The sequence below is a fragment of the Lepisma saccharinum genome, chromosome 26 (genome assembly GCF_977018435.1).
Source record: "Lepisma saccharinum chromosome 26, izLepSacc3.1, whole genome shotgun sequence".
NCBI classification, from domain to species: Eukaryota; Metazoa; Arthropoda; class Insecta; order Zygentoma; family Lepismatidae; genus Lepisma; species Lepisma saccharinum.
Window position 1 is genome coordinate 46,718,405 of NC_139254.1, and position 14,589 is coordinate 46,732,993.

At 38.1% G+C, this 14,589-nt stretch overlaps 1 protein-coding gene across 1 annotated transcript in view; it reads left to right on the top strand.

The window, feature by feature from the left end:
- Nucleotides 1–14,589, top strand: part of LOC145979691 (alpha-tocopherol transfer protein-like) — an 88,562-nt gene that overhangs the window by 44,492 nt on the left and 29,481 nt on the right. Inside the window, exons 3-4 of the mRNA XM_083112662.1 lie at nucleotides 12,668–12,827; nucleotides 12,968–13,220. Of these exons, the coding sequence (XP_082968788.1) occupies nucleotides 12,668–12,827; nucleotides 12,968–13,220 (413 nt within the window). The remainder of the gene's footprint in view (nucleotides 1–12,667; nucleotides 12,828–12,967; nucleotides 13,221–14,589) is intronic.

The following is a 14,589-nucleotide window of genomic DNA, read 5'->3' on the forward strand; positions in this document are numbered from 1 at the left end:
TGATGTAGCTTGATGGTTGGGAGGGGTCGTAACCAGTGGCCATGTGGTGATTGTTGGCGTGTGCGAAGCGTTGCGACACTTGGACCATGCCGCCCCGGATAGCTCTCTCGATGAAAAGCATGATATCATTATCGGAGATAAGTGAAAGTTTAACTTTAGTCAGCAGGAGCATGGCCGACCATGCCAGTCCAGGAAGGCTGTAAAAATATACAGGGTCCAGGTTGTAAATATTTATCGCAGTCGCCCGAAACGCCTGGAACACATCGGCAAGAAGCGTCACATCAAGCTTCAGGTATGCATCGTGGTAATCACCGAAAGTTCGGCAACCCAACTCGACCCACATAGACTGAGCATGCTTGTACTCCTCGTCGGTAATACCTGAACCTCTCAGCTGGCTGTAGAACTTATCCTGGGGAGGCAGCAACTCTTCTTCGAACTTGGAAGGGTCTGTGACGTATTCGTAGGGGTAGACCCCTTTACGCCTGATGAGTGCGACATCTAAGTTCGGGAAACTTGATGTGGTAATGGCTAGTTGGTCGTCTCTGAGCTTCCCAGCAAGAGCATCGAGGCTTGCCTGGAGGAACCTCAGAGAGTCGAGGAACCGAAGCTCGATGCTGCTGCTTGAGTCGGGGATCGGCACCCACTTGCTGATGCTAATATAACGCTCCTCGTTCTGTGCCAGGACATTGATTCTCGCATTGTCGTACCCTAGATGTGTGACCAAGTGATGGAAATCATATCCCGAGCCATTGTGAAAAAAGACCGGTATGAAGCGCGGGTCCCTGGCTCTCAAGTTACATCTGTTGCACCACGGGCCAATGTAGCTTCCGGTCCCATAATGGTCATGGTGGTGGACCTTTTTGTTATCGTCAGTGAAGACCGAGTTGCAAACAGGACAATTTAGAGCCATTTCGTGCTGATGCTTGTCTTCCGGAGACAGAGGCAGCATGGGCTTGGGGGCCAACAGCACCTTCCCTATCTTGATGGCTTCCTGTTGCATTCTCTCCAGGAAGTGTTTGACCGGGTCGGGACCGCGATACACATAGGGCTCGGAGGCAATATGTTGGTCTCGCCACACCACAACATAGGAGTAACTCGAGGCCTCGTGGATTTGGAAAGGAATGGTAGAGGATGTTTCGGGGTTGGGCTCGCAGTTAGACAGAGGTTGAAGAAAGGCCTCGAAGTCTGCTACAATATAGGCAGGATGCTTCACCATAGCACTGTGCATGCGAAAGCACTCTACTGCACCAGGTTCGGGCAGGATAATTCGTGCAGGCTTGTTGGTACCACAATAGAGCATGTGGCGAGCTAGCTTCTCAGCAGCAATGTTGGGTCCTCTGATGTACCGGTAATCCTGCTGTTCTCGATTTTAAAATATAGCCAAGCACCTGCGACACACCTCGACGTGGTGACTATCACTGCTCCGTTGGCTCGAAACAAGCCGAGAAAGGGAACGGATAAGGGTGTAATGGTGATGGGTCTCGTCCTTGATGAGCAGGAGGTTGATTTCTCGTACCTCGTTGTTGTTGCTCACGTTGCTCACCCGGATGGGGTGGACCTCATTTTCGTTCTCGGTGAGACCGTAAACATTGATGGCTAATTGCAGGCCCAACAAGTCACGAGCACGAACCTCAAACTTGCGAATATGCGAGACTTCTACAGGGTAGGCAATCCCGGCCATTGCATCCTCCAGTTCCGACTCATACTGCTTGTAGTGTGCAACACGGTACGAGTGGTTTTTCCAGTGAACAGGGTGCAATGCTGCCAGCACCGACCAGAGGAAGCATTTAGTGTCTTTGTTCTGAATATTGAGAACAGCTTTCCTTGCTTCAACCTCGGGTGGCAGGGCAATATAGCTAGACCCTGCCAGTGGCAGGGACTTGCTAAGTTTCAGACGAAGTTCGTGGGGGTCGCCACACAGCGAACCGCCCGAGCCTTCAGCCTGATGCTCCTCGTGCTTTGCCACAAACTCCTCGACAAACTTGTCGTAGATGCTGTCGAGGTCAGTGACATCTGCCTGATGCAGTGTTTTTGCTTTTGTGGCATGGAAGAATTTATATATTTCATTAGACGGTTTCTTATACATGCAGCATATCACAGCATAGAATTTAGTGGAGTATGTAGCCAATGCATCGTTGAGGATGGATATTATCTTAGCTCGCTCGCTCTCCAGAAAACTACGCACATCGCAGAAGCTGTCTGATGTTATGTTAAAGTCTTCTAATAAATGCTCAAACGGAAATCGGTCTGCTTTCTTCGCCAGCTTGACGCGTTTGGCAGGTGGCGATGCATCGAGGGAGGTTACTTCTACCTTTCGCTTGGAAGGTTGCGGTAGAGATGTTCCAGTGCTCTTGCAAGTAAGCTGCTGTCGCTTGAAGTTGGCAATAGAAAAATTTATTCCACACTTAGAGCACAATTTGGTTGCACATATTCGCTTTCCCGGCACACAAGTACGACAGTGCCTTTGAAAATGTTCACTTGACATAGCAATTTGGCACGTAGGGCAATTTTTTACAGAACGCATAATGCAGAGATTTTTTGGGGGTATGTTATTTAATACCTAATGCTGTGCAATGCAAAATATAATTGCTAATTTTTTTTTAAACTATTTTCTATGACCTTATTTGGGTTTTTTTTTTCGCCAAATTATATGCTTCTAGTCTCCTATACAATACAATATACGAACAATATTGTCAACAGTATCATATTTGAGCAGGTCGCTTGTCACCTAAACACTACAGCTCACAGGTTGGGAAAATCTGACATGAAAGCAGATAATACGCTTATGCCTTATTTATATATAATTTTCACGGGCGTACAATATTGTCAACAGTATCATATTTGAGCAGGTCGCTTGTCACCTAAACACTACAGCTCACAGGTTGGGAAAATCTGACATGAAAGCAGATAATACGTTTAAGTCTTATTTATATATAATTTTCACGGGCGTACAATATTGTCAACAGTATCATATTTGAGCAGGTCGCTTGTCACCTAAACACTACAGCTCACAGGTTGGGAAAATCTGACATGAAAGCAGATAATACGCTTATGCCTTATTTATATATAATTTTCACGGGCGTACAATATTGTCAACAGTATCATATTTGAGCAGGTCGCTTGTCACCTAAACACTACAGCTTACAGGTTGGTAAAATCTGACATGAAAGCAGATAATACGCTTATGTCTTATTTATATGTAATTTTCACGGGCGTACAATATTTGTCAACAGTATCATATTTGAGCAGGTCGCTTGTCACCTAAACACTACAGCTCACAGGTTGGGAAAATCTGACATGAAAGCAGATAATACGCTTATGCCTTATTTATATATAATTTTCACGGGCGTACAATATTTGTCAACAGTATCATATTTGAGCAGGTCGCTTGTCACCTAAACACTACAGCTCACAGGTTGGCAAAATCTGACATGAAAGCAGATAATACGCTTATGCCTTATTTATATGTAATTTTCACGGGCGTACAATATTGTTAAGAGCACCAGTTTTTGTAGAGCTCTCTTTTTCCATCTTTCCTCTATACAGTGAAGTTGTAGAAGACACAATTAGCTAACCTAGCATACAACATACCTTCCTAATTAATATGGATATTGTCACACATTCCTCTTATTTTATACTGTTGTAAATGGAAAAGATTATGTAAGGTAAATGTTTTGTACATTATAGGGAAAAAATGCAAAATATCCCCCAACTTTAATTCGATCCACCTCTGAATCGAATTTTTTACATATTTCACGCCGCCATATGTTGTTCTATTTGCTTCTTTTACTTGCCTTGCTTAATTAACTCTCGCTAATTAGCATTTTTTTGGAAGAAGTCAAATAGAACAACATATGGCGGTATGAGAAATATGCAAATCAAAGAACATTTTAGCAATATAAGGGCCCTAGCAATTAGCTTTGTCGACTAAGAGTACTCTTTTAAACGTCTTTTGCTGATCGTATTACTACGCGAGGACGTTTAAAATGTTTGGGTGTTGAAAAAGTTTGACCCTACTTTTTATTTCTATTGTTTGCTAATAGATGGCGCTAATAGTACCCCCTCCCCTCCCTCTCCCCTCTTCTCCTCTGCTGTATGACAAATAGCACAAACATAAAATCAAGATTTTGGAGAGCAAAACATAAAATTTGCATGCATCTGATGTCGAACCAGGAACTTTTATCTTTCGGGGGGTCAACATTATTTTTTTACTCAGTCGTCATATAACATGAACACACGCAAATATTCACATGTGCTTTTTATTATTTTGTGTTCGGTAAGTACAAGTATATTCTTACATAAATTATTGTTTAATTTAATAAATTGTAAACTCGGAGCCTGCTATACTAAAACTCCTTCTGTCTATTGAAAGCGAATGTTGCGTGCATACGGAAATAACACAGAAAAAAAAAGCGGATGGAAGCAATTTAAAATCAGTGGAGCAAGGTTAGTATTACGAGAGCGTAAAAACATGTGCTTTCATTCAACTTCGAAAAATGAGAATAAATGTGTGCATACAGAACACATATGCTTTCTTTTCACAGTTGTAAAATCATATAAATTGTACATGAAGTAAGTTACGGGAAGGCTCTCTCTTTTATGTCTGTGTATTTTATTTCAAATTCACTGTCAGAAACTAGTGTTGCCAGTTCCTGGATGTAGGTTTACCTACTCTGTTGGTTGTCACTGTCAAGCTTCCAGTATTCGTACAGCATAAAAAGCTATAACCCCCCTCTCAAAATATATACATTGTATACGCCAAGATGCTCAATAGCCTAGCAACACATCATGAAAAAACATGCCAAGAGAACCCAGTGGGTTTATAAGTCAGTGCTGCCAACTCCTATTTGTAGGTTAGCTTAGCTAGTGAAAAATCATATAGTAGAATTTTTGTAGAGTGGGTACGTAACACCGACGAGCCTCAAATGATGATTTCAAGCCTCAAATAATAATTTCGAGCCTCAAACAAAACATCCAATAAAATTGCCAAATATAAAAAGGGGACAATAGACCCCCCTCATAAAAAGCTACAGTAAAAACCCACAGTGTTGCCAACACTAGGCCCCCAACAGTATTGCCAGACATAAAAAATACATGGACTCCTCAGGTCCTTTAATGAAAATTTACAGTGAAAAAACCCAGTAGGTTAACAACACTGTCAAAAAATCTACGGTAGTGTTGCCAGATGTAAACAGAGGGCAATAGACCCCCCCCTCATAAAAGGCTACAGTAAACCAACAGTGTTGCCAACACTAGGCCCCCCAACAGTATTGCCAGACATAAAAAATACATGGACCCCTCAGGTCCTTTGATAAAAATTTACAGTGAAAAAACCCAGTAGGTTAACAACACTGTCAATCTACGGTAGTGTTGCCAGATGTAAACAGAGGGCAATAAACCCCCCCCCTCATAAAAGGCTACAGTAAACCCACAGTGTTGCCAACTCTGCTCTCAAAATATACATCATAAAAGGCTACGACGAGCGCCACAACCTTGGTGATTTTTTCGGGTAAGAAGTTGGCAACACTGCGCCATCAAGTGGAGATCATGCCTTACGAGAGAAATCCATTAAGGCGATCGAGCGCCACATGATGATTCGAGCGCCAATTGAGGGCTTAGAACCGGGACACTAGGTCTACTCATGACGTTGGAATAAAATAATTTTCTTAAGTATTAGAAGCAAGGAAAGTCACACAGTGAAGCTCAATTCTCCTATTCGTATGCTTTGGAGAAAGAATCAGCCACTTTCAGTACGTCCGAAGACTTGATTTGACATTCCTCCTCCTCGATAACAAGGACAGCCAAATGAGACAGCCTGGCATCCAGAATTTTGTTTCGAGAAAGGCTTCTCAAAGGTTTCAAACACAGAAAGGTTTCTTCACACTGACACGTTCTTTCCCATGGCACTGATATTTACTGTTATTAATTATCTATTCTCTTGTGCAAATGTTTATTGTTCTCTAATCTTAAACTAACTAAGTCTCTAGCCTTCTTAAACCCGAAGGTTCATGGCTGCAGCAACACAGGCCTTCCATCTTTCCCTATCTTGAGCAAGATCTATATACTCTTTTCCATCCCTACCGATTTCCTTTAGGTCCATCTCAACGTTGTCCCTCCATCTTCGTCTTGGCCTTCCTACAGGTCTCTTACCATCTGGTTTCCCAACAAGAATCCTGTAAACTCCTCTTTCCTCTCCCATTCGTGCCACATGGCCTGCCCACCTAAGTCTTCTTGATTTAATTATTCTAATAATATCTGGACATGAGTACAAATTATGCAGTTCTAAAATATGTAACCTTCTCCACTCACCTGTCTCCTCATCCCTTTTAGGTCCAAAGATTTTCCTAAGGATCTTATTTTCAAATACTCTCAATTTATGTTCCTCTTTCAATGTAAGGGACCAAGTTTCACACCCATATAATACTACAGGCAAAATTACGGTTTTGTATATTTTAACTTTTAGTTTCTTAGATATTAAACGAGAAGACAAAACTTTATGAAGAGAGAAGTAACATGCATTTCCTGAATTAAGCCTACTTTTTATTTCCTCTTTAATATAATTTTCATTTGTTAATATTACTCCTAAGTATTTGAATTTGGAAACTGGTTCAAACGAGATGTTATCAATAATTAGATTTTGATTATTACCTAACACTTGGTTTCGACCTGTAAGCATATATTTAGTTTTCTCCTTGTTAACTTCCAAACCTACCTCTTTAGCAGTTTTGAAAAATATTTTAGCATTATTCTTAATTGTATTCACATCATCCCCCAGTAAGTCTACATCATCTGCATATGCTAACAACTGAGTCACACCATTTAATTTTAGTCCTTCTTTAGTTTATTTTACCTTCCTAACAGCATATTCTAAGGCAAAATTAAAGAGCAATGGAGATAATGCATCTCCTTGTTTTAACCCATCATGAATTGTAAATTTGTCAGACATATAATTACCCACACGAATTTTACTTTCTGTTTCACTGGTGCATATTTTTATCATACTAAGAAGCTTCTTAGGTATTCCAAACTCTACTAATATATTATATAATTTATCTCTTTTGACCGAATCATATGCTTTTTTGAAATCAATGAATAGCTGATGGACATTTTGATTATATTCCCACTTTTTTTCAAGTGTCTGTCTGATGTGAAAAATTTGATCTGTAGTTGATCTGTTACGTTTAAATCCAAATTGATAATCACCTATAATTTTATTAGCATATGGGGTTAGTCTTGTTAAAAGAATGTTAGACAATATTTTGTATGTTGTTGAGAGAAGAGAAATTCCACGGTAATTACTGCAGTTCATTTTATCACCTATTTTAAACACAGGAATCATTATGGATTCTTTCCACTGTTGAGGGATTTCTTCTTTATTCCATATTAAACAAATTCATTTATGAATTTGACATAACCTATTAATGAATTTCCACCATATTTAATTAACTCAGCTGGTATTAAATCAATGCCAGGTGCTTTGTTATTCTTTAGCCTTTTAATAGCATTTTTAATTTTAGTCAAGTTAGGTTCTGGAACTAAAGGTTCTGCTGTGTGGACTTTATTTACTTCTGATTTATCTCCTACATGGACATTTAAAAGGTCATTAAAGTAGTTCTTCCATCTATTTAGAATATCGCTTGGGTCAGCTAGAAAATCACCGTCTTTATCTTTTATCAAGTTTACTTTAGGTTGCCACCCCTTTCTAAACTCATTTACACCTTTATATAAATCTCTGATATTTTTATTTTTGCTGTTTGTTTCAAGTTCGTTAATTTTGCTTTTCAAGTAATTTCTTTTTTTTACTTCTAAACGTGCGGTCAACTTCTCGCTTTATTCTATTATAATTGTTTAGATTTGTATCATCAGAGTTATTTAACCACCTAAGTCTAGCCTGATTTCTTATTTCTATTAGATTATGACATTCATTATCAAACCATGGCTTACTTCTTCTTGGTTTATGGTATCCTATACTTTCTTTAGCTGCTGATTATATTGCATTAAGTATGTGCTCCCAATTCTTATTTACGTCTGTTTCATTTATATTTTCATCATCATTTAAATCCTGCAAAACATCAAATCTATTTGACAGTTTAATTTGGTAATCTTTCTTAATTCTTTCATCAGCAAACTTTCCTGTATCAAATTTTATAACTTTTAGATTTTGTTGCTTATGATTTATCACTGAGAGTCTTTCTCTTAATTTAGCAATTACTAAATAATGGTCACTGGCACAGTCAGCACCTCTATGTGTACGAACGTCAATTATACTAGTATGCCTTCTCTTATCAATGAGAATATTATCTATCTGATTATGAGTTTTACCATCTGGAGAAGACCAGGTATATTTATGGATATCTTTATGTTTAAAAGTGGTACTTTTCACAATTAAATTCTTTGAGGTTGCAAAAGTAATCAATCTTATACCATTATCATTACTTAATTCATGAAGACTTTCTTTACCAATCGTGGGTTTAAATGTCTCTTCTTTGCCAATCTGCGCATTACAGTCACCTAACAGAATTTTCATATCATACTGAGAAAATTTATCAAAGACCTGTTCTAACTCTGCATAAAAATCATCTTTGGTATTATCATCTTTATCTTCCGTTGGTGCATGTATGTTTATTAAAATAATTTTACACCACCTACCCTGTAAAACTGCATATGATATCCTATCATTAATAAATTCTACTGTTTTAAGAAAAGGTAAAAAAAAGGTAAAGTGTTCCCCTGTGCATAGCACCACGCCATGAAGGCGTATAGGGGGTGTGGGGGTAATTCTATTATTTATGAAAAAGCCTGTTCCAAAATTATGATTTTCAGTACCACCATAGAAAAAAGTATAATTTTTAGTTTTACAATTCCCTTCTACTGGCCACCTAACTTCCTGAACAGCTACTACATCTAATTTATACTTCACTATCTCATTAACTGTACACTGAAATGCCCAGGCCGGTAAAGGCTCAGAACATTCCAGGTGCCTAATTTAATATCCTTATTCCTAACGTAGATCTTATCCTTAGTCCAGGGACCTCCCAAAGTAGTCCCCACCCGGAGATCCGAACGGGGGACTATTTTACCTCCGGAATATTTTACCTTGGGAACATCCATGGCCTTATATTGCTGTTTCTTGACATGTCTTTTTACAGTGCAGAGTTGTCAGCTCTACGCCTAACCCCCAATATGAATGGAGGAACTACTACACAAGACAAATACAAACATATTAGACAGCACAATTACTACACAAGACGAACACAAACACATTCGACAGCATAACTACTACACAAGACACACACAAACACATCACAACTATAACACAATATAAACACACACACACCACAACTACTACACAATATAAACACACGCACCCACACACACACACAAATTCCATTCCATTGCCAGTGACTACATTTTTAGAGATTATTTTTTAAATTACGGCAAAACCACTGACATTAGCGGAAAATCAAAGAGATTTTCTTTGAAGCCTATCCAATGAGGATCAAGACTGAAGAAGAAAAAAAGATTACCTGCTTATGACCATTAGTTACAGAGATATAGGTCAGGAACTGCGTGTCTGCGAATCTCAAGATTGGGAGGGTGGGGGCGCTGGAGGGGAAGCACTGGAGAGAGGGGATTTTGCACTCCTAGTAGTGTTTTAACAAATGACCAAAATCCCGCTTTTACGGACTTTTTTCCCCTTCATAGACTGGGCTAGTAACATGAATCCAATTTAAACACTACCGACTCCATATTTTCAGTTCGATCAAAAATCAAATGGCACAACCAAATTACATAACCGAATGCTTCTTATTTACTTAAAGTGAAAAGTCTTCTTCACTGGCTTACGTGGAGTACATGAAAAGATATTAAATGATAAAAAACTTTACGCCGCTTCGTAAAATAATGCAGAAGTTAGTTAATAATTCAATTTCTGATACGTACGAAAATAACCCTAACTTTCTTATTGCAAATTTCACAGGCGTTACTGCCATCTACCGTCACGGTCCGTAACAAGAAATCCTTTAAGATTCGCCTTAAAGAGGCAATGTTTATGTGAAATTTCTTAACTCCTCATCTTTGAACAGAGCATTATCTCGTCTTTATAATGTTCAGTCGCTGTGACAGTAAACTTTTCGAAAAGGTATTTTTATGGTTCCAGAGTAGAGGAGGAAAATCAGAGCCGATAAGCCTCCACTTAAGATCCATCTCTAATCTTAATTTCTGTAATTTAGCTATCACTGATAATGTCAGAATAGTGACTAACCTGCATATACTTATCTTGTAAGGGCTGTTACCATGGCAATTACGATTGTGTTTTGTCTTGACTTTGGAAGCTCGGGCTCGGTTTTTGAATAGAGTGATCAAGTTGAATTATAAGAAGTTTAATTTATTTGATTGACATGGATTATATGTTCGGCATATAAGTATTTAGTTTGCAAAGAAGTAAAATAGACTTCCTTTTTCTTAGTGCAAACTTAACTTTGATTTTTATTTGGTTTGAACAACGAAGAGAGATATTACCCCATACCCTGAGAGGCATCACGCGAATGCTTTCGAGTCTTTCATGTGAACTTCTTTTAGTTAAATCATGTTCTTTTGACTAAAGAACGTGTCAAGATGCTGCATTGGAAACTGGGATTTTTGCATAGATTATAGCTAGAGTGATACCTCGTGAAATGCAAAGTTAAACTTTGATAGGAAATCGACAAAATCTATTAAGTGGTCTACTTTTCATCTTCTTAACGCTTAATAGTTTTGAGCAAAATCTGCATTTCAGCTTTCATGGCAATGGTATCATAGGAATACAAATTTAAAAAATGTAACATTTATCTCATAATTGAAGAACAATTTGGACACTGGTACAGTGGGATCCATGAGTATTACCGTGCAAATTGTCCATGACTATTTTCATTAATTTTTCTCTTACATCCTGTGTGTTTTTAACAGATGGATTTTTATGCCAAATCAACACAGATATTTGCAATTTCCAACCTGACCATCTCCGATTTTCATGAAATTTGGGGAGTTGAAACTATGCATGGAACGTAGTAACTACGGAAATTTTTAGTTTCGTTTGACTTGTAATTGTTAAATTATTCAAGGTCAAAGATCGCATAAATTGCCCTTTTTGAGCCCACTTAGCTGTATTAAATGTACTGTAACTCCGTCCCTATTTTGCCTAGGAAGCTCAAATAAAGCTTATTGTACAGGGAATTGAACAAGCTTTCCAGTGATATATAACAAGCCTACGTTTGGATAAAAATATAATTTTGTCACGTGACCTTGGCCTTTGACCTTGAATATCTCAAAACATGTCATCACCAAAAATCGTGAAAAAAATATATTTGGTCCTTCATGCCATACTATAAAACATATCAAAAAATCATTCTGGGACTGCAATGAGATCAGAAGATACAAAATAATATGTGTAACATGGTGATGGACAATTTGCACGTTAATACTCATGAATCCCACTGTACATGACTGTACACCTCCACCACTAATCTCCAAAGACTTGTCTCTTCACAAAAACTTGACAAAAAGTTTCTTCTCCTAGCAGAAACCATTTGAAAGGGTGTTTGAGTGTTCAAGCAAGCTTTGTGGCGTACGGTGAGAGATTCTTGGCATGTAGAGGGAGTAATATTTCATTTCGTCATAAGTGTGCGAGATAATAGAGTATCGGAAAGCTTTTCTTACTCTTCCTTGTTGCACATTTACTTATCTAAAATTGTTGAAAGATCATTGAAAGTCTATTTGAGAGAACTGTAAAGCATATGCTCTTCTCAAATCTTCAAATAACTGACAAAATATTATGCTGTGTAAGGATTTGTTTTATTAGTAACAGAACTTTTCAAACACTTAATAGTCTGTAATTCATTTCTTGGCAAATAACTATATTTTTAGTCTCAGTCAATTCAGCATTGCTTCACATAGAAAATTCATTTGTTCACAAAACCTGTAAAGGAATCGGCTATTTTCCAATGCTGCCGTTTGACAGACAGAAATTAGACTGTAAAGCTTTTCTCTTCCAAAAAGAATAGAAAGATAATGAGAAACTTCCTTTATCAAGTGGCCAAAGTGAACATTGTTTACTTTAATCTTTAACTTTTCAGATGTTCTTTTCTTGACGTATAGTAGAACATGGAATAGTAGAGGGAAGTAGCCATTTGTGTGGTATGTTCACGTTTCAAGCAAAACAGAAGTTACAAAATGGTAAAGAATGCAACTGCTTATGTAAAGACACTTATTTTTTGGACTATACTTTTATTGCAAATTTTAAATCACATGCTACACTGCCTGTTTGTAAACTTTTCCCTTTGAATATTATAAATATTGTAAGATTTTGAAATGGAATGGAAAATAGTGGCATTATGAAACATTTTCTACATAATATTTTTTCTTAGTTCCTAAAATAATCATGTGTAGGTTTAAACAGCGAATTCTATGCAGATTGGTAATCCCTCTTACCCATTAGTAACAAATTTGTTCAGAATATCTGCGTTCAAACATTTAAGATTTTAAATTTGTGTTGAAAACTTTCATGTTGATATAGTTTCACTATAACTTTACAGACTATTGTACGGTTAATGTTAGTATATATTACATACATGTAGAATGTAGGAAATGGATTCTTGTTTCATTTATAATTCTATGGTTACAATTGCAGAAAACAAAATGTTATTAAACTTCCTTCGTGGACGGAAATACAGTTTAGAAGACACCAAAGAGAAGATAGATAAATATTACACTTACAAAGGCATGATACCTGAAATGTGTGCGAACACGGATCCTTTATCACCTGATTTGAAACTTTCCATGGAAAAACAGTGAGTATAATTCACTTTCTACAAGTAATTAACTGCAATAACAAAATGGTATTCATGGCGAACATGGAAAAGTTCAGTACAAGATTCAATAATTACTAGTATCGAATAAGAAATAATTTTAATCCTAATTTTCTTTTCAGGGTCGCTTGTATACTTCCAGGATACACACCAGAGGGGTACAGAGTGTTTATATTGTCCTTCCAAGATGTTCATCCTCAAATGTATGACTATGACGTAATTGCAAAGCGAATATTCTGTAGTTACAACACTATATTGGCTACTGACAATCTCCACAGAGGCGTCGTGCTAATCATGGATGTTATTGCATTCAAAGCAGCCCATGCCATGAAAATAACCATTCCACAAATTAAGAAATTCTTGTCGTTAGCCCAGGTAAGCTAAATAAAAGTTATTATATATTTCGCAATGTTTGGTAAACTCCAAGCAAAATACATTGCCAAATGTCAGCATAATTTTATCAGAAGATATTGGAAGCATCGGAACAGACATCTGCGAGAGAGTTATAAATAATTTTGTGGAGCGTGTAAATGCTTGCAGATTCAGCAGGGGTGACATATGCCTGACATTGTCTTTCGTGAGTAAATGGGAGTTGTTACTGCTTACATATATGTGAAATATAACATTTTTTATGATATTTTACCTATTTTTAATACGGCGTTCTATGAGAGTAGGTGCATAAGGCCGGTTCAACGCCCGAAAATGAGGCTCGGTGAGGCTCGCCTTAATGGATTTTTCTCGTAAGGCATGAGCCTCATTTTCTGGCAGTGTTGCCAGCTTCTTACTCGAAAAAATCACCAAGGTTTTTTTTTTGGGGTTTAACCTAGCCTAAAGCAAGGAGCTGGCAATCTTGCTTGAGGCTCGCCTTAATGGATTGTTCTTGTAAGGCACGAGCCTTATTTTCTGGCAGTGTTGCCAATATTTTACTCGAAAAAATCACCAAGGTTGTTTTTGGGTTTAACCTAGCCTAAAGCAAGGAGCTGGCAACGTTGCTTGAGACTTGCGTTACAGTGCATAAAGCAAGGAGCTGGCAACCTTGCTTGAGGCTTGCGTTACAGCGCATAAAGCAAGGTTGCCAACCTACTGGTACTTTTGCCATAGCTCTTTACAAAAAAGAGAGAGGAGAGAGAGGAGAGAGAGAGAGGAGAGAGAGAGGGAAGAGTTAAACAACCGACAGCTGCCAACACCCACTCTAACCTAACCTAACCTAACCTAACCTAACCTAACCTAACCTACTCTAACCTAACCTAACCTAACCTAACCTAACCTAACCTACTCTAACCTAACCTAACCTAACCTAACCTAACCTACTCTAACCTAACCTAACCTAACCTAACCTAACCTACTCTAACCTAACCTAACCTAACCTAACCTAACCTACTCTAACCTAACCTAACCTAACCTAACCTAACCTAACCTAACCTAACCTAAAGCAAGGAGCTGGCAATTTTACTTAAGACTTGCCTTACAGTGCATAAAGCAAAATTGCCAACCTACTGGTACTTTTGCCATAGCTTTTTACAAAAAAGAGAGAGAAGAGAGAGAGGGAAGAGTTAAACAACCGACAGCCTACCTACAGCTTTTTTGGTCTAACCTAGCCTAAAGCAAGGAGCTGGCAATCTTACTTAAGGCATGCCTTACAGTGCATAAAGCAATTTTTGCCAACCTACATATACTAAACAAAGAGAGCCGGCAACAAATATGTACTGCCGTAAAAGAGAGAGAGAGAAATGGGTGGATGGTA